General features: G+C 46.8%; 1 protein-coding gene across 1 annotated transcript in view; it reads left to right on the top strand.

Moving 5' to 3' along the window:
- VANGL1 (VANGL planar cell polarity protein 1) overlaps window positions 1-27,445 on the top strand; it is a 29,485-nt gene extending 2,040 nt beyond the window's left edge. Inside the window, exons 2-7 of the mRNA XM_010010561.1 lie at window positions 371-497; window positions 3,184-3,791; window positions 20,545-20,678; window positions 24,011-24,143; window positions 26,110-26,359; window positions 27,200-27,445. Of these exons, the coding sequence (XP_010008863.1) occupies window positions 371-497; window positions 3,184-3,791; window positions 20,545-20,678; window positions 24,011-24,143; window positions 26,110-26,359; window positions 27,200-27,445 (1,498 nt within the window). The remainder of the gene's footprint in view (window positions 1-370; window positions 498-3,183; window positions 3,792-20,544; window positions 20,679-24,010; window positions 24,144-26,109; window positions 26,360-27,199) is intronic.
- The last annotated feature ends 213 nt before the right edge of the window (window positions 27,446-27,658 follow it).

Raw genomic sequence — 27,658 nt, 5'->3', positions numbered from 1 at the left:
GCTAAAAGAGAGGAGATTCAGGCTGGATGTGAGGAAAAAATTCTTTACACTGAGGGTGGTAAAACACTGGCACAGGCTACCCAAAGAGATGGTGGTGGATGAACCATCCCTGGAGACATCCAAGGCCGGGCTGGATGTGGTTCTGGGCATCCTGATCTAGTTGAAGGTGTCCCTGCTTATTGCGGGGGGGTTGGACTAGATGAGCTTTGAAGGTCCCTTTCCAACCCAAACCATTCTGTGATTCTGTGGGTGAGCATGACTACAACCACATCCTTAAGTCACCTGCTGCCCACAGAGGTGCAGCAGGCTCCATGCCCTGCTCCAGAACCTACATGGTAACGTTGTTCTCCTCTTGCTGTGTTTGGAAAAGGAGCCGGGACAGGCACAAATCACCACGAAGCAAAGATGGGAGTCGCTCCGAGAAGTCTGTCACCATCCAGACACCTCCTGCAGAGCCACTGCTTGGGAATGACGCCTCTCGGGCAGAGGAGGGCCAGGTAAGGAGGGAGTGAACTCAAATGTAGAGTGTGGCTTCTGGAACAGAGCATGTGACTTACTGGCACATGGGTAGGAAAAGTGTGGCTTGCACGCTGTTAGTAAATCACTACTTATGGGTGCCCTTGATTAATGCTTAAAGCCATGGTCTCGATCTCTTTTCTGAGAGCATTATTTTTGACAGCACCAGAGCTGTTACAACTATTCCTGCGGCACCAATTTGCTGCTGTCTCCAGGGTGTCATCTGAAAGCTCTATAGAAATACCTGTTTCCATCATCTCACTGTGCATTATTCGGGTCAACCTTTTTACCTGGATGCAGGGTTTGCTGTAGGTAATCATGTAAAGCATGTTACGACCAGGTTAAGAAGGCAAGAAATGTAAAACTAATACAAAATAGCTGTGAAGGAGGGTGAAGTCAGTGTAAGATAGTACGTTAACACTGGATTAAATAAAGAATGGAATAATGCTAGGTTTGGATTGCACCTGGGATGGATCCAGTATTCTTGCTGCTCTAGCAATTGATGTGAAGGTGTGTATTCATTTTCAGAGGATTGCATAGAATGCAGGGTGTTTCAATGCCTCCTGGGCTGGATTTGGGTTGTGTAAAACTTGGCTGTGAAGCTCCACTTCTGCCCTTTCAAAACCACCCAAAATAACTGATGCCCAGTTTCCAAACTGTCTGTGGTAGTACTTGTAACAGTATTCATGTAGCTCAGGTGGGCTCACTTCATCTACTGCCATTTATCTGTAATCAGATGGTTGTTTTCATAAATCCCAGTTATTCAAATAGATCTAAAGGCACTGGTGAGTTCTTAAGCCCTAGTTTTCATGCAGACCTCCTCAGTGTGAATTAAAGCCAAAGCAAAGTAAGTTGATGCATGAGCAAGACTTTTCTCCTAAGGAGCAGGCTGCCCTGGGTTGGGTCCAGTGACTTTGACCCACTACAGATTTAGACTCGTATCTCCATATAACTGCATATTTGTTGTGCTTTTGACACTTCAAGTGGGAAGAGCTGTTCTAAGGGGTGGCCTGCAACTAGGGTTCTTGTTGTCTTCTGGGCTGTAGCCTTAAGCTGCTGTGGTTTTTCTGCCCCTTCTCTCTTCTGCACAGTTTCTCAGCTCATCAAATGGAGGAAACTATACAGAGCTATTTCATGCATAAACATAAGACAGTTGAAATGCTTAGACTGCTTTACTGGAGACACTGGCAAAAAGGGAAATGTGATAGGAATATGCTGCCTTTCAGGACATACTACAATGCAGCTATCTCTTCTGGGGCCTCTGTTTTGGTGAGAAGGGACTCAAAAAAAACCCCCTCATATTAATTCAAGATGCTGACTGTTTGTGGTTGGTCTGTCTGAAAACCGTACTGCTCTAGGCATGGGAGGTATTCATGTCTTGGAGTGCATTGGAAGTTAAATCCCTGGAGTTGTTCAAAGTAGTTGTGCTGCCTCTGTCTACTCCCTTCCCAAAGATACTTGAAGACTCTTTCCTCTAACTCCTTCAAAGAAGTGAGTAAACGTTTAAAATGATGCCTCTTTAAAACAAAATGCTTCCATCAGCACGTGTAGCTGCAGAAGTCTGGGGAAGGTGTAAATCCTATTAACAACACAGGCTGCAGGAAGATATACTCGGAAGGGTGGGAGAAAGAGCAAAACATGTGCTTCTGAATGAGTGTTGCAGCTACAAAGGTGCCAAGCAGCAAAGTGCATGTATTGCTGCTGTTTGGTGTGTGTTTGTGGGAAGCATCAGGAGACTTCATGTTTGTGAGTCACTCCAGCAGCAGCTCTGAGTCAAATCCATACATGTCAGCATAACTCTTTGGCTGTGCCAGCACCAGGAAGGAGCAATTGGAGGCATTGTAGGATGGGAAAACTGGCTCTGGTATTAGCTAGGGAAGAAATGAGACTTTTGGAAAACATAATGTAATCTGAAGCTTGACTATATGCTGATTGCATTTCAGGTAAGCTGCTTTGTGGCTGAGGGGCCTCTGACAGTGTAATGGACACTAATACCATTGGTAGTCTAGGATCTTCTAAACTTAAAGCCCCATACCTGAAAATATCCTCTGTGACCACTATTTGTTCGTTTAATTCAACTTCTATTAGAATGGCAGCTATTGAGGGCAGCACAACATAGAGGAGAGCAAATGAAAACAAAGTAGAGGAACTTGCTTCTGTAATGGATGGGAAAATAATGTGTGAACATGTCTTTGATTGTGCAACAACAACAACTAAAATGAAGATTTCCCTTCCAGGTGCTTCTGTGGTGTACTTGCACCATGGAATCTGTGGGCTGGAATAGTACTAGTCCTTGCCCTGCACATGGGAACTGATGATTACTGCAGTTTCCAAGAGTTATGTGATATTACTTGTTAAGTGTGTTGGAAGAGGAACCTCTGGGGTATGGTGAGTGGCATAGCAAGCCGAGCTACCTGCTCTACACTTCCAGGTTTTTAAACACCTAATGTCTATAGTCACTGCGTTGGACAAGTTGCTGTTGTTTCCAAAGCTTTGCTAATTTTCAGGGTTGATTATTCAGTATGTTGAAGGTGTTGCTTTTGCTGTATTTTTCTGGGAATCAAGTCTGTTGCAGCAACTTTTTTCCAGGCAAGAAAAATTCCTACTCTCTGGATGGAATAACCTTCTTGTTTCAGTGCTATTTTTGTTTCTCTCTTCCTCCCTCAGGATGACAACTGGGGTGAGACCACGACAGCAATCACAGGCACCTCTGAGCACAGTATTTCCCAGGAGGACATTGCCCGGATCAGTAAGGATCTGGATGACAGCGTTGGGTTGGACTGCAAACGTTACCTGGGCTTAACAGTGGCAGCTGTTCTCGGACTCCTTGTCTTCCTTACCCCCATCGCCTTCATTCTGTTACCCCAGCTCCTGTGGCGGGATGATCTGGAGCCGTGTGGTACTGTCTGTGAGGGACTGTTCATCTCTGTGGCGTTTAAACTCCTCATTCTTCTGATTGGGACCTGGGCTCTGTTCTTCCGCCAGCCCAAGGCAGATATCCCCAGGGTGTTTGTGTTTCGGGCCCTTCTGTTGGTCCTCATCTTCCTGTTTGTCTTTTCCTACTGGCTCTTTTATGGCGTTCGCATCTTGGACTCGAAGGACACCAACTACCAGGGCATAGTGCAGTACGCCGTGTCGCTGGTGGATGCTCTGCTCTTCATTCACTACCTGGCCATTGTGCTGCTGGAGCTACGGCAGCTGCAGCCCATGTTCACTGTCAAGGTGGTTCGATCAACGGATGGAGAGTCACGATACTACAGCTTGGGGCACTTGAGGTAGGTACAAGCCCTTCAAGTCCAGATGTGTGTTTAAGTGTGGCTGTGCTGTAGCGTGAAGCATGAATTGCTTGTGAACGTGTGATATCACTGGTTTCTGAATCTTACCCCAGAGGAGACCAAACTGAACCTCTCTTCCCCTTTGTGAGTACAGGAGGGGCTGTTCCTGCTTCAGGAGTCCTGTGTGTATCTGTAAAAGAGCTGTCAACACAACTTTAGGCTGGTCAATGGACTAAGCCTGGTGAGATCTTTAAGTTCCTCCTCTGGGCTTCTTGGCCTGTCCCCTTATTGGAGGGGAGAGGCCTCCTTGTGTACCTCTTTGACTGTACAGGCCTGGCACTGCTTTGAGAGCAGCCCTTCAGGCCATGCAGAGCATCACTCCTCTAGCAGCCTGACAGCAGGCCAGCCCATGTGGTGGGGCTGAAGGAAGAAGTGGCCCTGTGTGAGAAAGCATTCAGCAACCTAACATGCTGGTGAAAACATCCACTTGCCCTCACTGCCCTGTGCATCCAAGAGTGGCTTTATAGAATGGTTTGGGTTGGAAGGGACCTTAAAGCTCATCTGGTTCCAACCCCCTGCCATGGACAGGGACACCTTCCACTAGGCCAGACTAGAATAAGCATCCTTTGGGTTGGATCAAGCACTGTTATTCAGATCCTGTGTGTGCCTTTTGCACACAGTTGCCTTTTGCAGCCTGTTGAAATGCTTGTGTTCAGGTGTTTGCACTCTGAAGCCTGTTGCTGTGACAGGCTGCCTTCAAGGACTTAGCCACACTGTGGCATCTCAAAGCTGCTTCCAGTGAGTAGAGGCTCTCTGCTTTTTCCTAAGCTCTTCAGTTTTGTGTTGGCTTGAGGGAAGTAGCAGCCAAGATCTCCCAACAGTTCAGGCATTTAGGAATAATGCTTTTAATGAGTACTGGGACATAGATTGGTGCCTTTTTTTGGCAGCTCTTTGCTTCTGGTTTGGTTTTGTATTGTGATGCTCTTTTTGCCATAGATTGGTTTGCTGGGTTGGATGTATCTGGGAATCTTTGGGAACTGTGCAATGTGTGTAGGTATGATACATACTTGCTTCTACCTTCCTGCTGGGGTTAATGCTTCCCTCAGCTAAGCTACAAGAAAGGACAGATGTCTCAATCTCCTTAGTTCCTGTGTCTAGAAATCTCTTGGTTCCTGTGCAGCTGAGCACTGAAGGTGATAACCCAGACTGCATGTGCACTTAAACATCTGTTCTGTTTATCCTGTCCAGACCCCTACGGCATGTGTATCTGTTGCAGATGGAGAGATTAGTGTCTGCTGGTTTAATGGGATGTAGGAATGGTCTCCTGCAGCTATTAGCTTAGCAATGGAATTGCTTTGAAGCAGATTTAGTGGTTGAAGCTCAAGGCTGGGGGCTGAGTCCTGGGTGTTGTTTCTGGCTTAATGGAAGAGCTCAAAGCCTTTTGGGTGAACTAGGTGTGGACACTGCTGTGTTTTCCTTCTCTGTATAGTACGAAGAAGAGTTCCTCTTCTGTAATGGAAGTGTTCCCATTGACTTAATGAAAGGTCACCTTCAGGGTTTAAAATAATGAACTGATCTCTCTTGGTTTTCTTGTGAAACCTTTGACCTATTAAACTTGAATATAAAATTCCTCTGTGATTAAGTGACACTTCCAGCATAACCTTTAAGACATGGGGAGATAACTACCAGAGTTCTTCCCCTGGGCCACAGCTTTGTGCCTTGAGGTGTGCCAGGACAGTTCTCTCGTAAGTGAATTCTGGACAGGAAGTTCAGTACATGTATACATATATATGTACACATATATATATGTATCTGTGTATACACAACACTGCAGGTTTGCTTTGAGAGAATTTGCTGGTTGCTTGGTGGTAGATTGTGGGTTTGTGTTCAGAGGAATGAAGATGCTATGATGCATCTGCATGCCTGGCTTGCCATTGGAGGCAAAGAATTTGCTTGAGAATAAGGGCTTAAATATTTAGTAGCATGTGTGTTAGAAACATATTTAGTAGCATGTGTGTTAGAAACATATTTAATAGCATGTGTGTTAGAAACAGTGTTCTCCCTACTTCTCTTTGCAGCAAGGTTTGGGAACGCCTTGGGTGATGTGAGGGCAGTGAAGAGTTGTAAGATCTAGGGTGGAATCAGACATGTGAGAATTAATAACTTCTTATTTGTTGGCAAGCTGGTTGCAATTTTAATCAGCATATTGAGTCCACACCATGCAGCATGTAGATGCTTCAGTGTCTTGTGCTACAGGAGAGTCTTGTCAAGTGGGTCTAGTAATGGTAAACTGGTGTTGGTTTTGCCTTTAGCTTCTCACAGATGAGGATAAAGTACATTGACACGTGTTCTGAAGCCTTTGCATCTTTACTAATGTAAAGGTAAAACTGTAGGTCTGATCAATAGCAAAATGTCTCCTCACAAAGGGACAATTCATTCTCTGTCTCTGCCTTGCTACAAGCAAGAGTTACTTGGGGATTTAGGGAACTTTGGAACATCTTTGCAGTATAATATCGCCATGTTTCTATAAAGGTATTGATCTGCTTGTCAGTGACATGGCAGTGCAGGTCACAAGGGGCTGCATTTTGGCTCTTTTAAAGGGGTCAGGTTTGTGGGCTGCCACCTGGCAGGAGGAGGCATGCTTTAACAGGTATAGCAATCTGACTGCCTCCTGAAACCACAGCCTCAGTCCAGCCTTTTGTCCCCTTTATGCTCCCAGATGCCCTCAAGTTTTCCTCCCTGGCTGTCTTACAGAGTTCATCTTCCTCAGCAGTCCAGTGTGCTCCAGGGAACCTGGTGGTGAGAAGGGTCTTGTGGCATCTTATCTTGTCAGTGTTGCTTTTTGGAGTAGCTCTGGATTTTCCACAGGAAAACTGCTGATCTTGACCCTTTTAATCAAGGTAGAAGCTTTCAAATTCTAGGTCTTTTCAATGAGGCAGAGAGAGCTATGTAAGTATGAGCACCACAGGCTTTCTAGGGGAGAAGGGAAGAAAACAATAGCTCCACCACCCTTCTGGAAACCCATGTTTTTTTCCATGCAGAGTGCAGACAGGATTTTCCACCCTCCCTGGCTCCAAACCCAGTAAAGAAGCTGAAAATGCTGAGTTAGGTATTCCACTCCACCCCCGAGGGCCCTAGGTCCAGGAGGGTAAGCACATTTGGAAATAGCTCCCCAAATTCATATTATAATCAACCTTTTAATAGGCTGCCTTGGTCCCACCCCCAGCACTTTGGCTGTAACTCTTCATCTGGGAGGCTTGAACTGCCAAAAAGAGCATTCCCTTTGGCATCCATTCAGGAGCTGGAAGGGGGAGGTAAAAATTACATTGGAGTCCCAGTGAATGTGGTGCCAAGTCCCAGCTCACTGCTGCTCCTGGCAGGAAGGCTTGCCATGCAGAGGGAATGCTGTATGGTGGTACATGGGTGAAGAGCAAGGAATAGAGGAGATGCCAGAAAGGTCACGCCTCGGAAAAAGCACAAGGTTGGGTGGGAATTTTGGCAAGGCTTTTGAAAGCACCAGCAAAGGGAAACAAAGGTGGTGGAGAACAACAGTAGGTGACTTTTCAGTTGGAAGTCTGATAGTTTTGTGAGCTGAGGCTTGGTCTTGTAGCTGAGGCTTTGGTTTGTTCCTATGGACAGGGACAGTGGTGGCAGCTGTCATCTACAGTTCAGTACCTTCTGGGTGGCTCAGAAACTATGTAGGAAGGATCTTCATGGAGAAAACCTTCCTCTTCTGTAATACTCCCTTCCTCTCCAGTAAATATTCTTTCCTTACCCTAGAGCTTTGCTAGTCTAGACAACTTAAGATGAATGGTTTCAAACACGTGGTAATTACTGATCTTGCACATAGACCGAATGTTGGGTTCCAGCATAGGCTTGGTTTTCTGACGTTGGAAATGCCTGAGAGTGGGTCTTTCTCCCTTTAGCTCATCCTTGCAGAAGGGATATGAGGAGCAGGGTCATAATAGTTCATCATGTGTTGGGCTCTATGAAGCACTGAGAACTTCAGTCTGCTTTTCTGTCCTTCCTGGCATGGGCTTGCCTTTATGAATTAGCTGGTTGGGGAGCTAGTGGGGAGGCCTCTCTACGCCTTTAGAATCAGGGTACAGCTTCTGCAGATGGGTGTGAGCTGGTTGGTGTTCTCTGACAGGGAATGGCATGGTGGAAGCCGATGCTGCTTTTGGCCCAGCTGCTTTGGGTTGGCAGTTTTGTCTCTATTGAATCTGTGGTTTATAAAACATAACGTAATATAAATCTGCTGCTTATGAAACTAGGCTGTCAGTATTTACTGATCTAGTCTGATGAGCTCTCTTGTCTATGTCCCTGTGTTCCCTAGTGAGGGAGTGCACAGAGGACTAAAGAGCAGGAATATTCCAGCCTGCATTTGTAGGTCTTGTGCATCTGACATTGCAACAACAAGGTGTTGCTCAAATCTGTTTTCCCTTTTCAAGGGTGAAATGTTTATAATGAACAACACCCAGTCAGCTTTTGAGCGGTAGAGAACACTCTTGCCTGGAGTTGTGTCAACACTGAGGTTGTGCTGTCCTAAAATCTCCCTACCCCTCAAGAGGAAAGCTTCCATGGCATATAAACACCTTTGGTTCTATTTCTAGCATAGCTTTACCAGGGATTTAGGAAGCTGGATCTCTTGAGGCAAGAGCTGCTGAAATCTTGCTGGTTTGTGGCAAAGGAACTTCATAATGTGTGTCCAACTGGTTGTTCATGGTGTGACTGACCCCAGACACTCGTGGGCTATTTCTGTGTCCAGTCAGGCTGCACAACAAGCATTGGTGCACACTAGTGCAATGCTGTACCTGCCCAGCTAACTCCTGCTGGAGGCACTCTGGGCTTGTGTGCTCTTCCTTTACCCTGTGTGCAGTTTGCTTGGTCTCTGTTCCCAGGCATTAGAAGGGTTACACTTTCTCCTTGGGGTTTCTTCAACTCTCACGGTCTTCCACAGTGACAAGCACTCTGATGAAGGAGATTGAGCTGATGAATTTTTACCTTGTTTTGTAGCAAAACATCTTATTAACTTTCCTGCTGCCTTGATTACAGGAGCTTCTAGAACAGCATGTTCACAGACTTTGCAGACTCTGTGAAATCAGCGTTGTTCCTGAATGCATTTTCTCTGTGCAAGGCAGCTTGATGAGCATTTGTGTGAGTGTCCCCCACCCCTGCCCATCACCAAACCTGATGAGCACCAGCAGTGAATAGTCTCTCTTCCCAAGAAGTTCTGGGATAGGTGGCTAAATGGGTGTTAATTGCATCTGCAAGTGAATGAAGCTGCTGAAGAGACTGGGTGGTCTGCTCCAGAGCAGCTTCTTTAGCACTGAGAGGTGTCAGACTGGTGACCTCCAGCCAATATCTTTCCAGCAGCACTTTGCATAACTGGGTGTTTACGACCACCTTTTTGCAACTCGTCATCTCCTTGCTGCTTTTCCATGCTCCCATTCCTGAGTGTGCAGAACTCTGTCCACAGCTGTGTGCCAAAGGCAGTTCTGTATTAGCACCCTGCAAATGCCCTGTGCCATGGAGCAGGGAAGGAAGGTCTGACCTGGAGCTGAACTGATAATGACTCGGTGGGAAAAGACTTCCAACCACATTCCTATTCACAGGCCATTCCTTTCCTCCTACTGCCTGTCCTCTAGGAGGATGGTGCTGCAGAGAGCAGTTCACCTGATTGCTCTTGCCGTGAGGGTGCCCATGGAATTGCAGAAGGGAATTTTCCAGTAGCCTCTGAAAAAAACATGTGTGCTGTTCCCTGCTGAGTAGGGGGCATTCTCCTTTGATACTCCGGATGAGTTATGGGAATGGTGTCTTGTTCTGGTTTACAAGGATCTGTTTGGTGGTGCAGGGGGGCTGTTGCTAGCAAAGTTCAGCTTAGGACTTCTTAACTTGGGTCAGAGCAGCATGTCATTAAAAGGAGATTTGTTTGTGACAGTAGCAAGCAGCAGACCCCAGAGGGGTTTTTGACTCCTTGTTTGATCTTGATCTTTGATCACCCCCTTGTGCACACACCACATCTCCATCCCTTTCCACCGTGGAGTTAAGTGCACTGGACCACAGCCCAGATGCTGGTTGTGTTGTGCTCCTGCAGATGCACCAGGCAGCAGTGGTGAGTGGCACAGGGTGATTGTTACACCCTGGAGCAGTCTCACATTTTTGGCATACTTAATACTTAAAAGTTTACAAGCCTTTATGTAAGTGAAGGGCCTGTTGTCAATTATTAATCCCTCTTGCTAGTACAGTATTACTTGCTCCCTGATGGGGAGCTCTGCTAGCCTCCATCGTTCCGAAAGAGATGGTGTGGAGGAAATGCCATTGGTTTCCTCTGCAGGGATTTCCCTTCTTGTTGGTTTGTCTTTCAAAATCACTGCTGCCCAGAAGTACAGGAGGAGCATGTGCTCCAGCATACCCTGTACTTAAGGGGTTTGTCATGTAATTCCTTTCCCCCTGCTGTCAGTGCCCTCCAAAGCGCCTGTATGTACCACCCACAGACACAGATGGTCTCTCTAAAGCTGCCGACCAAATTCTGTGGCCATGAAGATACTTTTATCTTCAAATACTGGGAGGGGGGGGAGTAAAAATCCACCCCCTCAGCCTTTGACATCTGTTTCTTGTGGTGAATGATGAAATCCAAGTATTCTGCAAAGGAGTGAAGTGAGGTGCGTGCCCCCTGGGGGAGAGGAGGAGGTTCACTTTATGGCAGAAGTGCAAGAAATTGTGAATTTACTGTTCTCCTACAGCACAACTAAGTCATGGCCAAGAAAACTGGAAGCTAATTCCTGACCCTACCCTGGAGGAATAAGGAAGAGTTGATAGGGAGATGGGTGGTAGTAAAAGAGAGGGGTTTGGTTAGGTGTCCCCCCAAAAAATACTAGGGGCATTCTTTTCACTTATAACTCCAGCACTCACTCCCCTTGAATGAACCTCTGTGCTTAAATTCCCCTTAAGTCGTTTAGGCCAAGTGGAGACCTCAGCTGACAGTTTGGGGAGAGCTATTTCCCATCTGACAGCAGAACAAGCTCTTGGCACAGCAGGAAGGACCTTAGCTGAGGTTTGTGGGCTGCCAGGTCCAGCCTGTACTCCCAAAGTCATGGTGGAGGATCATCTGCATCCTTTTTGGGGCTGGAATTTTGATGCTCAGCTTGGAAGTGTGGACCATGTCCCTGTGTTGTTAGTAGGGTTGCTGGGTGCTGGCTATGGAATGAGATGGCTTTTGTGCAAAGCTTGCTGGGGTGGAGGATGCTCTGGGGTGGAGGGATGCTGTGCAGGGAGGGATGTTCCTCTGTGTTCAAAGGTCTGCTAGTGTGTAGCATTGATTCTGCCTCTTCAGGCCTGTCCATGTGGGCTCACAAGGAAGTAATGCTCTGAGATGTTGTGAGAGAGATCCTAGAGGAGGTTAAAGCTGCTGTCGAAGCAAGAGCTGGATACTGATGTTTCATGGCATCAGCAGCTAAATGGAAAGTCCTGTTACAGCACTGAAGTTCTGCTGCCAGGAGAAGCTTTTAACACTTTGTTTCTGTTGTTTCCTTGGAATTGAAGTTGTGTTCCTTTAGCTTTCACCTAAAAAAACCCCACAACACCCAACAAAAACCACCACCCCACCCTTAGTTACTTCATAACTATTAATGTAACTTGAAGAATTCTTTGTCTAAAGACTCTGGCCTTATTTGATGCATGGTCAGGTTATAAATTACCTTGTGAAAATGCAGACTTCTCACAGACTTCTTGCCATACCTGCCAGTTCCTGCATTTTGATTTCTTTTTCCTTTTGAGGCTTAGACTAATCAGAGGCATACTCCCAGGGCCTGGAAGTGGTAATCCAGCTGTATATTGCTGGCTGCTGCAAGGTTCCTGGGTGCTGGAGAAGGGGTACAAGCTCGAGTTGGAGGCTAATGGATGCCCTGTAGCTTAGGGCTTGGGGGAGTCTGGTATTTCATCCCTTACATGTCTGCACTAAGGGCCTGTTTCACTCCTGCATGCAGGGTAAGCTCTTTCTTGCTCCCAGCTCCTGTGTTCAGAAGGTAGAGCACACCCTGGTGTTGTCTTGTCCCCCCTGATTTGTTTGAAACTCTTTAAATCCTAAATATGACCTCAACTTTTGAAGCCTCCCTCATAAATACTTAGTGCACCTTCAATTACATAAATGTATGATCACTTCTTAGACTAATGCTGCTGAAAAATATCCATCCTGTCAACAGACTGATCCTTCCTTATCCTCCCTTACCCCTCTCAGAGAAAGTCGTGTCTGGTTGCACAGGGATCTGAATGGCAGAACTGGTAATTTGTATCTATTATTTAGGTAGCTTTATAGTTTTTGTGTGTATCTTTCTTCTTGGATTATTTAGCCCAGCTCAGTTTCTGCTCTCTTTTTAACTGTCCTTCTGGTGCTTAAGGATTACAGAGGCTTCTGGTGGCAGAAGAAAGGTGAGATGGGACAGAGGGAAAGACGCAGGACAGCATCCTCTCATGGCAGTGATGGATGGCAGTGAAAGCAGTCCTGCCTGCATGAGGAGATTGTGCACATGCATTGCAATGCAGGAGCACTCCTTGGTGCATGTTCCTGTCTGCTAAAGTGTGCTCCTCTGCTGGGCTTCTCAAAGACTTGAGAACATTGGGGTTGTTCAGCCTGGAGAAGCTGCTTGGAGACCTCAGAGCAGCTTCCAGTGTCTGAAGGGGGCTGCAAGGATGCTGGAGAGGGACTCTTCATCAGGGACTGCAGCGATAGGACAAGGGGTGATGGGTTCAAACTGAAACAGGGGAAGTTCAGGTTAGATATACGGAAGAAGTTCTTTACTGTGAGAGTAGTGAGACACTGGCACAGGGTGCCCAAGGAAGTTGTGAATGCTTCATCCCTAGCAGTGTTCATGCAGGTCTCCTTCCACAGGGCTCTTTGGCCTCAATAGTCCGCTCAGCTGTGGAGATGTTAACTTCAAGATTGACTGCAGCAGCATCCCAGACTCTCTCAAATGATTGGTCCCAGGTCTGTGTTGAGTTGGTGCAGACAAATGCAGCCTGCTTGGGCTGTTGGCAACTGGGTGCAACACTTGTTGGTGCCCCAGGAAGCTGTCTTGCCCCTGCTTTGTCAGCACCCATGTGTGATGGTGTGGCTGTATCCACCATGCTGTGCAGGTTCATGGGGACAGCTCGACATCAGCTTCTTCCCATCATCTTTTCATTTAAGCTGTTTCCTTTTGTGCTCTTCTCTCACTGCCTTTCTTCCCAACCTTCCAATTTGCTCAATAGATAAAGCCTTTCACAGCTTTGGTTTTGCTTCAGTGTGAGCACATGGTAGTTGTTTAGATGTTTTTTTTTTTTTATTTTCTCCTAAATAAACAAGTTAGTATATTCACTAGGTCCCATTCCTGAGCTCTAAGTTGTGGATCCAGTAGCTGCTGCTTTCCAGATCCAATTCAACTACTCCTGGCTCCTGAGGGTGCTGGGTTGGGCTTGTGGTGTGGATGTCTGGCCAGATGTTGGTTTGGTTCACTGTGGGTGTCTGCAACATGGCACATACGTGGCTCCCTTGCTCTCATCTTTCTTCTCTGCATTGCAGCAGACCCTGGGGCAGGGAGGTGCTAGTAGCAAGGACTCGCTTTCTGCTTGATGAGAAGGTTTGAATGTGTGATATATGATCAAAGGGAAGTGGATGTCTTTAGTTGGAGAGCTGTTGGGACATCTGCATGTGGTTGTTGGTGTCTGAGGAACTGGTTGAAATCCAGCCCAGGCTGTTAGTGCCTGAAAGCTGCTGTTGTCCACTGGCTCATCCATGAGCTGTACTGTTTGGATTTAGTGGTTCAGCTGGGTATCTGCATGGTAAGTGCTTGAAAACAGCTCCCCCACACACAGCGTTCCTCTTGGAGAGGTGGTCTTGGTGTAAGAGGATGCTAGTGGTTTGCTTTTGGCATCCTCAGCCTTCTGGGGTGAGGTTTGTCATGCCTCATGTCCCGGCTTTTACAAGCTGCTCTTTCAGATGCAGCCCCTGAAGCTGCTCTTGTTGTGTGCTCATGTACCCATCCCAGTGGCTGGGCTGAGGTTATCGGTGCAACGTACCTTTGCCACATGCTAACAAACTCCCCTTTGCTGTTCCATGAGGGGCCTAAAGACAACCTTCCTGGTTACCTAGGCTGACCCACTACTGTAAGGTGTCCTAGAGCTGCATACAGTGAATCTGGGAAGAAGCTTAGGCTCAGCACGAGCTTAAGTCTTCCCTTTGTTGTGAAAAGAGTCCCCTGCCTCCCATAGGAAGCCCTTCTGGTGTTCTGGCACTCCATTACTTCTAAACTCATGTTAGGCTTTTGCAGCTTATTTCTTACTTTGTTTTCTATCTGTTGAATATGATGTCAGGGGTAGTAACAAGTGTCCTTCTGATCTTTGCTTCCCTTGGCACTGTGTGCTGTGAAATGAGATGTTCACTGTGTTCCTGAGGAAGTGTGGTGCTGTCATAGTATCTGACCTCAACAGAGTGACTGTCTTTTCCTGGTAAACCATATTGTTTGACCTTTTGGATCACTTTGAGAGGATTGTGTTCTCCTCCTCTTCCTCCTCACTATATATTGCCATTAGTATCTTAGGGTTTTGTCCTAGTTAATTTTACTAGCTGCCACCTAGTTAACTTACTGAACTGTCAGGCTGGGAAGTTTCTCAGAGGGGGAATTGCAGTGGGAGCATACCTATGGTTTTACTGGGGTTTTATAGCTGCTTGCTAAAACTTAGCTCTCTGTACTTCTGTAGCAGCATCTTCTTAGTACTGGCCTGGGGATACTTTTATAGGGTTCTCCAGGGAAGCTTAAATAAGTAGCTTGTTTGGGTTATATGATATAAAGGAGTGGATTTCTTCCCTCCCCACACTGAAGCTTGGTCATATCCTCCGGGAAAATTCTCTCTTTTCAAAGCTTCCATTTCCATACTGTGAGCTTATCTTCCATATAAAAAGTTGTGAACATAACAGCAACATTAGTGATAGCCTTGCAGGGGCTGTTTTCCTTTCTCCTATGTTGGAGGGTTTTGGCTAGGCTGCTGTTGAGGAAAACAAACCAACCCCAACCTGAAAATGAATCCTAGTCTCTTCCTCTCATTCAGAAAACCTGTATGTTGAAATCCCTCCTGTATCAGCAGTGGCCTACAACATTCATGTGACAGTTGTTCAGATGTCCAGGGTTGGGGATGGATGGGGGCACACTAAAATTCCTGTTCTTTCGTTTTACTGCACTGAGGTTTCCTTACCTTCCACAGGAAGGGAAATTCTCTTCCCAGGCTGACCAAATGCCAGAAGTTGGGTATCTAAAACCAACTCTCTGCATCCTGGGCACCTGGTGCCTGTTGCAGAGAAAGTGAGGATTGTGCTTCCCTGCCTTGGCTGATCACAGACTTCACTTGTGGCTGTCTGACAAGAAAATGTGTTTTTCATCTTCCTGGGGGCTGTGGCCCTGTTCTCTTCCCCCTGCCTACCTGAAATGCTGTTGTAGTTATGACACTCAAAAGGCATTTTTCTCCTTTGCTTATTTGGCCACAGCTGCTGAAGGAGTTCCTTGTCTTGGCATCTCTGCTGAGATCTGGCTCCGGCTCTGTTTACTGGAGAGGACAAAGCTGTAGCTAAGGCCTTAGTGTTACTGCTGGCACTGCAAAGCTCTTCTATGCGACCTCTGTCCTCTCAGGAGCTTTGCTCCAAGATGCTGCTTGGGAAGGACAGTGAGTACCAAATCACTTGTGCTCTGCCAGCTCATAGGAGATGGACCCTGGTGTGGCTGTGCTGCCTGGGGAGCATCTGGGCAGCCTGTGCTGGCCTCGCTGTGACAGGCAGACCAGGGTAGCAAGTCTGTGTTAGAAGGATATAAGGAATCCCTTCTGCAACTGTTCTCAGTAGGGGTGTTTGTGGAAAGCATTTTTGTTTCAACTGTCTGTTTCCAGTTCTGGTTTTGAGGTTTCAGTCCTGGTGACTTTGCTTTGGAAGAGCACTGAAGTGTGGTGAAGGACCAGGAGCTCAAGCCCCAGCTCTGTGTCTAGCAAAAGAGTATGTGAAGTGAAAGGGTTTTCTGCGAGAGAGATGTGATTGTAGGGTGCTTTTGGGGAGGCACAGGAGTCTTCTGAGCCCATTGGGTGTGAGCTGACAACAGTGCTTTGGGTGAGCAGCTTAGCACTCCTGGAGACATCAGCATTTCTTACAGTAGATAAGCTTGATGCAGCTGTAGACTGGAGAGAGCCATGAAGGCAAAGCTGACTCTACATGGAAGATTCCTTCGTGCAATCCTGGCTCAGCTTCCCTTTGAGGTGCCAGAGCTTCCCAACTGGCTCTGGTATGTATTTTGTGTGCCCAGAGACCTTGGCTTGTTTGGATGCTATGTCTGTTTTGAAGAACATTAATAAAAAGTGTTGTTGGAGGAGAGGAGTCTGTGTTGGGAACCATTGGATTAAATAACCCCAGGCTTCCTCAACCCTCAGTTAACACAGCACTGATCAGGCCTCTCTGACTATCCCTGTGGATTTTGGGTGTGTGGCTCACCCTAAACTCTGATGATGCAGGATTTGCATCTACAGTGAGGTAAGGAAGTGGGTGCTTTGGTAGCAAACAGCTCAGCTCTTCATATGTACTTGTATCTGTTACAAAACCATGAGGCACTCCTCTGCCCTTGACAATTAGCAGTGTCTGCCTGATGGTTGGTGTGGTACCATGACAGGCTACATTTCTAGCTTAGCAGGAAAGCACAAAGCTGCTAAAACCATGTGAATGATGATCTCTAGTATGTCCAATGGCAATTTTGGGTGTTGAGGTGTGGTTTCAGTCTCTTTCTTTTTCTTCTCATTGTTTTCTTTTTCACTAATCCTTCCTCATCATTTCAGAAGACTCAAACCTCTTTTCCTAGAAACCAGCAAGGCCAATGTTTTGATTATATAAATAAGCTGCTTTCTTTCTGCTTTGCTTCAGTACAGCACTGGCTTGTTTTCCTGGAAATCCTCTAAAAAAGCCAATGTCAGTATTGGTGTAGCTGTGTCACAGAAGGCAAATACAAAGCCAAAATGAGCTACAGAGTACAGCAAGACCTCAGGTATCAAAATCCCACATAGGAGCAAGTATTCAGGCAAAACTGTTCCTGACTTACCTTCTGAGAGAAAAGAATTGGCAATAGCTGCTGCCTTTGTGTCACATATTCCCCCTCCTCCACTTCCTTGGATGCCCTGTAAAAGTTAATTCATTACTGTTTGTAAAGGACTCTGCGTTTCTCTGCTGCCAAATGCCACTGAGGTACCCTGTGGCGTCTGCTTGTTTGCTTTCCCTCTTGGCAGCATGCTGTGACACAGCCTTCTTCAGGGTAGCAATGATAATCATTTAGAACAAAAATCAGAGCAACCCTCCAACCACGCAAAACACAAAGCAACAAAACATAGAACCTTACTGGTACAGCCTACAAGGAAAACTGGGTTTCCAATAGGCTACTGGCCTGTATTGGCAGGGTTTTTTTCCCCTCCTGTTGAAGGTTTTGAGTCTAAACTGTTGCATGAAAATGCTTTTTTGTGTCTTGATATGATCTTCTTCCTAGAACATGAGGAGGATCCTCTTACCTTCTCCAAGCAGGCAATGAAGTATTGAAACTGTTCACTTTCTTCCTGTCGTCCCTGTTCCTTTTAAAGTCATAAAGGCAAAGGAAGCCTCCGTTTGCTGAAGTGTGGGGGGAATGAATGCAGTGACCAACACGGTGCTGAACTCCTGAGATGCTGCTGCAAGTGGAGAGCTTCCAAACATGGGCTCTGGGAAGGCTGCCAGTTCCCATTCCCATCAGAGCTGGGGTGTGTGTGGACAGGAGGCCTACTGCAACCACTTCACCTTGTTTGCCAAGCCAGGGTCTGCCCTGCAGTGGAAAGTCACAAAATCCCTGAATTTCTATGAGGAGACAGAAGCTTTCCTTAGCATTTTGCTTTGCTCACAAACCATGAGACCATTGCTCCTCAGGGCTGCTCTGGATGGTTATTTGCTTGTGGTTACCTTCCTCCTTGCACATTGTGTTGCACAAATTGGCTCCCTTTCTGCTGTGCTTGGGATGGCTTTGCAGCTCCTTATGGGGCAGGGCTGGCTGTCCTGAGCTCTGCAGGGTGAGGCTTCCCCTTGATGTGGCTGAAGAGGTTGAGCAACACAGCTCAGAAGGCTCTGATTCAGCCTTCTCCTCTTGCTAATTGTTTTGACCCTTCTAATTTTCTTGTCTGCAGCATCTTCTCTTTATTTTTTCTTCCCTTTTTCTTCAAAAGAGAATTTGCAGGGTCACAGTAGAGCTGTCTTCCTAACCTGCCGTGCTAAGGATGACTCCATGGGAGATACAAATAGGCTGCTAGAAGTTTAGGAAACTACTGTCTATTTACAATTCTCCCTGGAGAGCAGACCCTCTGTATCATTGGGTATCTCATGTGTGGGCCTGAGCTTCTACTGGATTTGCATCAGCAAGAAATATCTGGGCTTTAATTTTCAGGGCAGTTACTGCAATGTAAAAGCTTTATTGTGTTTAGATTTTGGGTGGATGTGACAATGAATTAGTGGAGTAGGTTATTTAGGAGATGGAAGGGGTAGTAGTAGGTGGGGAAAGCTGGCATCCTGATGATAACACGCTCTGTGGGGTCCAGGGAAAATGTGTGTCTATTAAAATAAGTTATTCTCTCCTGTGATGCATTTTGTTTTGTCCTGATAGAGTTAGTTGGTCAATGGAGTACCTCCATTTCCCACTGCTGGGATGGAAGTCCCAGTGGTGTCTGAAATGAGAGCAGTGCATTAGCAGAGTATAACTCTGTTTAATTTTTATCTTGTTGGTTTTAGTTGGTCCTAGTTTTTCAAACATTGCATTTTGGGATGAAACTCTGTGGAGTTTTGCCTTCCTGGGAAGTGGATATGGAAAAACTTGGTCATGTTTGAATGCAGTCAGAAAGGGGAATATGTTCTGTTGCCACATGACTTCTTTTATGATACTATGGTTTTAAGCTGCAGCAAGTTCACAGTAGAAATCACAAGTTTGGCAGGGAGGAATAAACTGCCTTTCATTTGTTCTGTTGGCGCCTGCGTGTATGTGGCAGTAGGTCAGTTTGTACTGCTTCATTAAAGGAAAGTTATTTCCTTGGTTAAATAGTGCCTTTTTATTTCATATCAATAGCTGAGTGCTTAAAGGGGGTTGCTTTTAACGAACCTGATATGAGGAAATATGAAGGATTGGCACCTGAAAGGTAAAGCCTCTTCAAGATGCTTTAGCTGGATGCAGAAGAAATCTGCATCCAAACAGTCCTGAAGAAAGAATTTGCTTCAAAAGCTAAATTAGTCATCTTGAAGTTATACAGCTAATGAAATATATGGTGCTGTACTTTAATACTGACTGCCGAAGGTACACAGTGAACAAGTCTGGGTTTGTTCTTCTTTCTCAGGATCTGGTGAATGGGCTGGCATCTACACTTAATTTACCGATCAGTGGCAGAGGGGGTATGTGTGTGTTGTGTTTAAATCACTGGGGGGTGATGCAGAAGTTTAATATTAGCACCAGGCACAGGAAGGTTGAAATTGCTCTTCTGGGAGCGTGCCTTGAATCAGTCGTAGTGCTGAGAATTGAATTTAGGTCTTAATTTGCTGATGTCTTCTTTTCCCACGTTCCCATCCTTGTAATGTTTTCTTCCTATGTTGCAACATGTGTGAGAATACTCAGTTGCTTTCTTTAGGAGAGGCTTTGTTGCTAAGTGTGAACTTTACAATTAACTGGCAATGAACATGTTGGCAGTTCCCTTTATAATATTTGTGAGTTCAAAATGAAATGAAGTGTGGGTTCTTGGCAAACTCCAGCTGACTGACTAGGTGATCTTGGTGAGTTGCTCAGAACACTACTGCCAGCCAGACCACACTGGGGCATAGAGCCAGAGCAATGTGGAGAGAGCCATGTCCTAGATCCCGTGTGTGTGTGTTGGCAATTCTAAACACCATAACTCTGCCTTGTTTTGAAATACTGTCCTATTTGTTGGTAGCAGTGTCTACAGATACCTCTGTTATTGAAATGATTGCAAAGGAAGATACCTCTGGGTTGAGCCTTTCCTGCTGCTGGCATGTGTGCTGTTTTGCTCCCATGTGTCGTCATGTTATGTAGAGGCATCCCTTCAAAGGGATGGAAGGAGTGTCACTGCTGCTCATTCTGTCCCTCCTGGATTTAACAAGCAATACTGAGGTAATCCCTTCTCCAGCAGCCATGCTCCTCAGGCAGCGATCTTATCTTGCTGTGAAAGCTGAAGATTTGGGCTCTTGTCAGTGCTCTGATGGAGGAGCTCTGAGGTGCGGCTGGAAATGACTCAAAGGGAAAAGCATCCATCCTGAGCTGGTGCCTCCATCTAGGCTGGCCAGCTACAGCAGAACCAGCGTGGTGGTGCTCTGATCTTCAGCCTGGGCAAGGTCCTTGTGTCACAGCCAAGGCAGGCTGAGCTCTTGTTCTGTGTTTTCCCATTCTGCAGGCAGCTTAGTGCTTCAGTTTGTGCTGCCCTTGTTTAGGAATTTCCTGTCATCATCCTGTTAAGGTGAGGGCACATTTATTGGGCATTTCAAGTTAAATTTCAGGTCCCAGAGAGTAACTGGTATTCTGTGTATTGCACAATTCTGTGGGTGTGACAATCCTGTCCCGAATAATGTGGCTATTTCTTTCTTATTGTTATTATTTTCATTTACTTTAAGGAAACAAAAGAACTTCTTGTGTTTTAGGGGGCTTTGTCTTGTATTTTGTTTGTTCCCTCTGTTTGTCCCTAGCATCCAGCGAGCTGCACTGGTGGTTTTGGAAAACTACTACAGAGATTTCACAGTCTACAACCCAGCCTTACTAACAGCCTCCAAAACCCGTGCAGCCAAGCACATGGCTGGTCTGAAAGTCTACAATGTTGATGGTAGGTGAGGTGAAATGCAGTCTCTGAAGCTGGGTGGGATGGGGAAGGGCTGGGTTGGCTTTATGCTTTGTTATGCACACATTCTCACCTTTTTGCTTTGCCAAATCCTTGTTTCTTGCTGGAAATCTTCCTAACAGTGCCGGGTTTGCCAGTTCTCGATGACTTTACAGATGTGTTTAGCCCACAATAAGGCTTTTGTCTTTGCCAGGCGAAGCGGCCAAGTTTTGGGTCAGGCTTTATAATTATGTGGCTTGACAAGCACTTTTTGGCACCACTGCTTGTTTTAGGCAGCCTCTGCTTTTTGTCACCCTTGGGTCAGCTCCTTGGTTGTGATAGTACAATAAACACAACTTTTAACCTAAATGAGTTCCCCGGTGGTTTATTGTGATGCTTCCACAGGCAGCCTTCAGGAAAGCGAAGAAGGTTGACACCAGTGTGGGAAGAAGCAACTGTGTAAGCAGCAGTTGCCAGTGAAAGCAATGCTTGTCAGCCTGCAGCCTTAGCACTAAATTAGCTATGCCTGGCTTATGCATGGCTGTGCTCCCAAGTCATCCTGACACTAAGCAGTTCATGGAAATTCAGACACAGATAACTATCCCCTTTGAGCTTTGCCGTTCAACAAACCTGTTTCAAGCTTTTGGGCTTTAAAGAAGCCTGTGGATGGATGGATGGGTGGATCCCTGTGGACACTCAAAGCAGTAAAAACTGGACTTAAATCATTTGGCACTCTTAAACCCTATCAGTGAAAGCTAGGCTTGATAAGCAGGGTATGCTCAGCCATCACAACCTTTATAAAAGTACACATTCCTTTGATAGAAAAGCTGAAGTTGTAGAGGGAAGCTTTTATGGTGAAGGGTGGCTGAAGTCCTGTGCAAAAAGTGGTAAGGCTCATCCTGTCCATGTTTAGTACTGAAAGGCTGGGAAGGGGGTTAGCTGGGAAAGGTGGCTCTACATGCAGGGTGTGGAGACTGAAATATGAAGGGTGTCACATGGAAAAACATGGGACATGATTGTTTTGCCTTCAACAAAGTTTCAGTGCCTTATGGGTGTGGGTTGGGTTTTTTTTGTGTAAATTAGGTTTTAAATGTATTTATTTCACCTTGGTGACTTCAGAAGTTTCAAAGACCTTATTCTAAATGTTTCCCCAACCCTGATACAGCACTCCTGATCCATAAAATGAATTGGAGGTTTATTTAGATCCTTACAGTGAGGTGTCCCCATCCTGACAGAGGAAGGGGGAAGCAGTGGGGAGGGAAAGGGCAGGTTTGCCCATAGTGTGTTCTCTGCTGCCTGGAATGAAGAAGCTCAAAGGTGGGAGAGAACAAGTTGAGTTGGAGAGGGAAGCACGCAGACTTGCTCTGCACTCTTCTAGAGGTGCAGTCTTTCATTCCAGCTGCTTACTCTCAGCGAGGCTGCCGTGTGGAAGGTGAGGGCTTCCCAATCCTGAAGGTGTCTGCATACTATTCAAACCCGATGGCCCACCAGGCTGGCTGCAGGATGTGCCATTCTGGCTGGTAGCTGGCTTGTCTTCTCCTCTGATGCAGCACATCTTTTCTGGGATGTGGCAGGGCCTGTGTTCCTGCAGCATCTGCTGGGATGTTGGGACTCCCAGGCTTGGAAGTAAAGTTGTCTGTCTGATAACACCGTAGCTTAGGAGCTGATAGCTCACAGACTTCATTGGAAGAGAAGGAACCTGAAGCAAGCCCTACAAGTGGCTGGCAGGCCTTTCCAAGTGTCAAGCTCATGAGCCTGCCAGGGCCTGAAAACTTGTGCCTTCCCTTGTGGGGTAGCACTATTCCTTGTGCAATGCTGCTGCCTTTGTGGATGTGGAAATCTCAGGCTTAGAGGCACATCTTTAAGAAGATTCCCATCCATTTGATGAAGCAGAGTGTAGTTCTGGCTGCAGCTTACCCTGGCATCCTGACAGTCTCTTACACCCTGCACGTGAAAAGACAGTAATGCTATTAAGGCAGCCTAATTTGTTGGCAGCTTTTGTATTTGATCCTGGAGCAGCCAGGAAGGAAAAAAATCTTGCTGTAATCTCTCTTACACAGAGTGGGGAGGCTCACCTTCAAAACCAGGATTTTCATCACTGGGCATAGTCAACAAGGCAAATTACAGTCCTAATCCCAATTTGGGAGCTGGTATCTCTCTTAAGTCACATCCTCCATTTCAGGGCTGTCAAAGTCTGAAGTGTTTAGCCTCTTCAGAAGCTGCCTGTGTGAATGCTTGTCCTTCCCACTGCTGAGTGAACTTCAGGCTTCTGTCCTGGAATGTGCTTTGTGCTTTTTAGGAAAGAAATCAAAGAGTTGCCCTTGCATGAGCAGAACAATTTTAAGCATGTCTGTGCAATTGATTGGCCTTAACCACTGCCAGCTGAGAGTGGGGGCTTTCAGAGCACTTAATGAGAAAAGCAGCTCTTGGTGGTTTGGATGCAGTCCTAGACTTCTCCATTTCCCCCTCTGGGTAGAGCCACCTCTATCTAGATAGAAGGGTTGGTAGACTTAAGGGGCAACATTATTTTGCCTCTCTCTGCTTGAGTAGCCAGAGCTGTAAAGCTTCATGGGGGAGCTGCAGAACCTACTATTGTGTTTTAAGGTCATTAGTTAAGGTCTTGTAGTACACAGCTCTGTCACTTAAGTGGGTGTTACAGAGCAGATTGCAGCTTCCCTGTTGCTGTACCTGTGCAGGATCTGTTAGCAGCAACAGAAGCTGTAAGGCAGGTGCTGCTCAGAGTGCCATGAGAAGCTTCTACATCCAGAGACCCCATCCTACCCTACTGCAGTAATGCTGCTGCTCTGACAGCATCTGGCCTTCTGGGAAAGCCTATGCTTTATCTAAAGGTGACCTTGCTGGCCCTGCATCCTGTTTTTCCTCCCTGCGTGTAGCTGTCTGGAGTTTGGCTTTTGTTCATTCATCTCCATGTCTCATGATGTTCTTGTGTTTGTCTTTCTCCTCTTCCCAACTCCTCACTTCTTGTGCTGCTCGCACTGTCTTGTTGCTGAAATGTGGTATGTTCCAGCTGCCTTTGCCTTCAAACTGAAAACATATATAATGGGTGGTAAGTTGCATCCTTGGCACGTGCACCTCACCTCTGCCTTTGTGTTTGTGTCATCCCAACTAACTTCCCTCGTCCACGTGGCAAAGCCCCCTCTCTAAGCCCATGCTGCCTCGCAGGGTTTCTACCAGAGCTCCTGAGGACCGGGGAAGGGTTTATAGCTTCAGCTGGGAAGGCTGGAGCCACAGAGCGCTTGACAGATGCTGTGGGGCACTGGTCTGCCCCAGTCCTGTGGCAGTAACACCACCTTTTGGTTTGTCCTTGCCTCTCCAAGGCCCAGGGAACAACGCATCGGGGCAGTCCCGTGCCATGATCGCAGCCGCGGCCCGTCGCAGGGACTCCAGTCACAACGAGCTCTACTACGAAGAGGCTGATCATGAGCGGCGAGTGAGAAAGCGCCGTGCAAGGTAAAGCCATCCCCTCCTCAGCCCCGTGGGGATTGCCAAGCCCCACAGGAGCCTCCGATTTAAGGGGCCGGGGGTTGGCTGTAAATCAGTCACAGCAGAGAAGTGTATGAAATCCAGATGCATAAGGGATGGTACCGGTTTGTAACTGGGATTATCTGAAGAACATGCATAAAGCAGAGCTCATGTATATTACACGGTTAAGCTAATGCAATGTCATGGATTAGGGAACAGTCCAGTGCTTGACAAATCTGGTTTCTTGCTGTAGGAAATCCCATTGTTTTCCCCCATGCCCAGCTTTGTCATCTCAGCTCAAGTAATCCAGGGACAGGATCCATAGAGCACTTGGTGTTGCCTTGTTCATGGGTGAGGACAATATTTGTGTTGGCACACTATTAAAAGGGGCAGTTTGCCCTCTTCAATGAGCTGGGGAGGAAAGATGTGACCAGAAGTAGTTAGATTTAATTTTGGAACATAGGTTTGTTTTCTGCTAGTCATACTTCAGGCTGCAGTGTTGATGCTTTGTTGAGCTGACCTGAGATAATGCCTCTATTTGCTCTGGAGCCTAATTACAGTTTGTAGTTAACATACCTAACAGTTTGAGGCGAGTTGCTTATGGACAGGCACCCCTGAACTAAGCTGTGTTTGGAAGGAATGTGCCGTAACTGGAAGGAGCTGGCTTGGTTTGTGTTTTCTTTTGGCAGTTTATATTTCATTGGGAAAGTGCTGGCATAGTTGCGTGTCCCTTAGCCTGCTTTGGGCTGACCTGTGCTCTACAGCCACTGTCTTTTTAGGCTCTTTTGCAGCTTCAGAGCAATAGGAACTTAAACTTTCCTTTCTGTGCAGTGTAACGTCCCAACTCAGGCACATCTCCATTGCTTGCTAAGTTTGGTTAGAACAGCTGCTTAGTCAGACAAAACCCATCAGTCACTGGAAGATCAGGCCAGATGTCTCAAAGGAGAAGGTCAGAGCTGCAACAAATACACGTGAAGAGATTAGAAACTGATTCCCACTCCCTTCTTCCTCACAAAATAGGAAGGGGTCAGGGCTTCTTGTGCTGTTCCTCATATAGACTCTGAATGTGGTATTCTGTAACTGTCCTGGTTGTGAGGCAGGTTCCCCTGGCTTTAAGAGGCTTTGGGTATTGAGGGCAGTGTGGACAGTAGTTGGTGACTTGAGTGAAAATCTAGCGTGAAGCAAGTTCTGTCTGGTGGGGCAAAAGAGTTTAGTTGAGTGGCTCTTCTACTGTTGTTGCTTTTTCCTTGCTAACTGCAGCATAGCCCCTCACTTGTTCCTTAGTTCTGGGCTAGCTTGAAAGTGTTACATGCAGTGGTCTTGGTGTTTGCTCACCTGTGCCAACACAGGAGTGGTTTGCAGAGCATGCCTCTAGCTGCAGTGTTAAGAGTGGAGGGGGGGAGCCCTGTCGCTGCTGGGTGGCGGGTCAGAGCCATCATTCAGCAGCACAATCTCTGTACGTGGCTGGTGCATGTTGGAGCACACTGCAGCTTGTGAGCACAGAGTCTCTGAGCAGTCTGTGTCCTGGGTCATGCTAGTTTATAGCCAGCCCCTTCCTGACTGCTTGCCCATCCTTATGCTTCACATTGCAATCCTGTATGCTGGAACCGTCGTTTTCAAAGACATACATTAAATGCAAGGGCAGCTGTGTCTTGTTTGAATCGTGTAACTGATGTTTATGCTGTGTTGGCAGAACCAAGTACAACACTCAGGCTTTAAAGCCTTGATCCTGGTTTATGGCCCTCAGTTTCTGGTCAAGGAAAGAAAGCTGCTGTCTGCCCCTCAGAGTGTCAGTAAAGTAGATTTTATGTGAATTGCCTGGTGGCAGGCAGTGACTCAGTAGCAGAGATGGGAATAGGAGTTTGTGTATCCTGACTCCTAGGCTCTGCCTTAACCACAGCCCCGTCACACCTCTCTCATTGTGATTCCTGCTATCCTGATTTTCCTTCTGCAGGCTTGTGGTTGCAGTAGAGGAGGCTTTCACTCACATCAAACGCCTCCAGGCAGAGGAACAGCAGAAAGCTCCAGGAGAGATGATGGACCCCCGAGAAGCAGCCCAGGCAATCTTCCCCTCCATGGCAAGAGCTCTGCAGAAGTACCTTCGCACCACCCGCCAGCAGCAGTACCACAGCATGGAGAGCATCTTGCAACACTTGTCCTTCTGCATCACCAATAACATGACACCAAAGGTAGCGCTTTCTTTAATGGTGCAGGAAGGAGAGAGAAAGGGATAGCACATTTGTGTGTACACACAGAGCAGGCAACTGTCGAGGGAGGTCAGTGGAGGTTTTCATAGTTCCTGTCTGTGGTATGATCAGTGCATAGGCTGCATCAGGTCTTAAAGGGTCACATTATCCACCTCCTACTCTGCACCTTCCCTTCTAAGAACATCCCACAATCCTAGAAAAGGGTTGGAAATGCAAGAATTTACTCTTAGGCATTTACTCAGGACTTACTATCCTAAGAGCAGAAATGCTATCAAGAGATGAGCCTTAGCATCCTCTCACTGGGATCCACTTGAGACCTTGCCCAGGTATGCAAGGGGGAGTTCTGGTGCTGTTAAGATTGCAAAGGAGATGTTAAAGTAACCAACATCAAACAGCATTCCCTGTCCTGCTTTCAGTTTTGTACCCTCAGTCAGGCTGCAAACATGGAAACATCTACCCTCTACCTTAGCTTGGCCTGAAGAAGGAAGGGCCAGCTATTTCATCTACCTATCTGGGATGGGTTATGGGGCTGGTAGGGGAGAAATGAGCTCTGCTGTACTGACCTGCTGCCAGATGGCACTTACGGCAGCAGAAGTCAGGGCTGTAACTTTGCTGGGATGGACTGAAAGAGACTCTACTGGTGGTTGTATCTGCTCCTGGGGTCTGAAAAGCTGGGAGGGACTGGGGAGAGGATGTCTCCTGAAGCGTGGAAGCTGAAACAATTCCCGGCGTGGCAAGCCCGTGCTCGCGGAGCTGAACCTGGGGCTGGGACGAGAGCATCGATGCAGAACGAGGGGTAGGGCTGGTGCTAACACGTGTCCCTCTCCCCGCTTTTTTTTCCTCAGCCCGGGCCCAACCCTCCAGTACGACAGGGATCGCTGGTTCTCCAAGCACTGGACGCTCGTCAGCGAGGAAGCGGTCACGAGCGGGTTACAAGACGGCGGCGTCTTTGTCCTCAAGTGCTTGGACTTCAGCCTTGTTGTTAATGTGAAAAAAATCCCCTTCATCAAACTCTCCGAGGAGTTCATAGACCCTAAATCTCATAAATTCGTCCTCCGCTTACAGTCTGAGACTTCGGTCTAAGGGATTCTGAGGGTGGGTTCTTTGGGGATTGGAGTTTGTCTTTCAATATCGTGCTTTTTGGGTTTAATTTCCCCAATGCTGACTGAAACTGGCAGATGATGGACCAGTAATATTTGACCATCTGCACTTTATTTGGAAAGGGGAGGGGGTGGGGGGAGTTGGAATATCTTATCTAGAAAGAAATATCTTAAGAGGCGACAGGGTGACTTGGCT

The sequence above is a fragment of the Nestor notabilis genome, unplaced genomic scaffold, assembly GCF_000696875.1.
Source record: "Nestor notabilis isolate BGI_N333 unplaced genomic scaffold, ASM69687v1 scaffold5680, whole genome shotgun sequence".
NCBI lineage: Eukaryota > Metazoa > Chordata > Aves > Psittaciformes > Psittacidae > Nestor > Nestor notabilis.
Note: the sequence above shows the minus strand (reverse complement) of the source record. Positions and strands in the feature narration are given on the sequence as shown.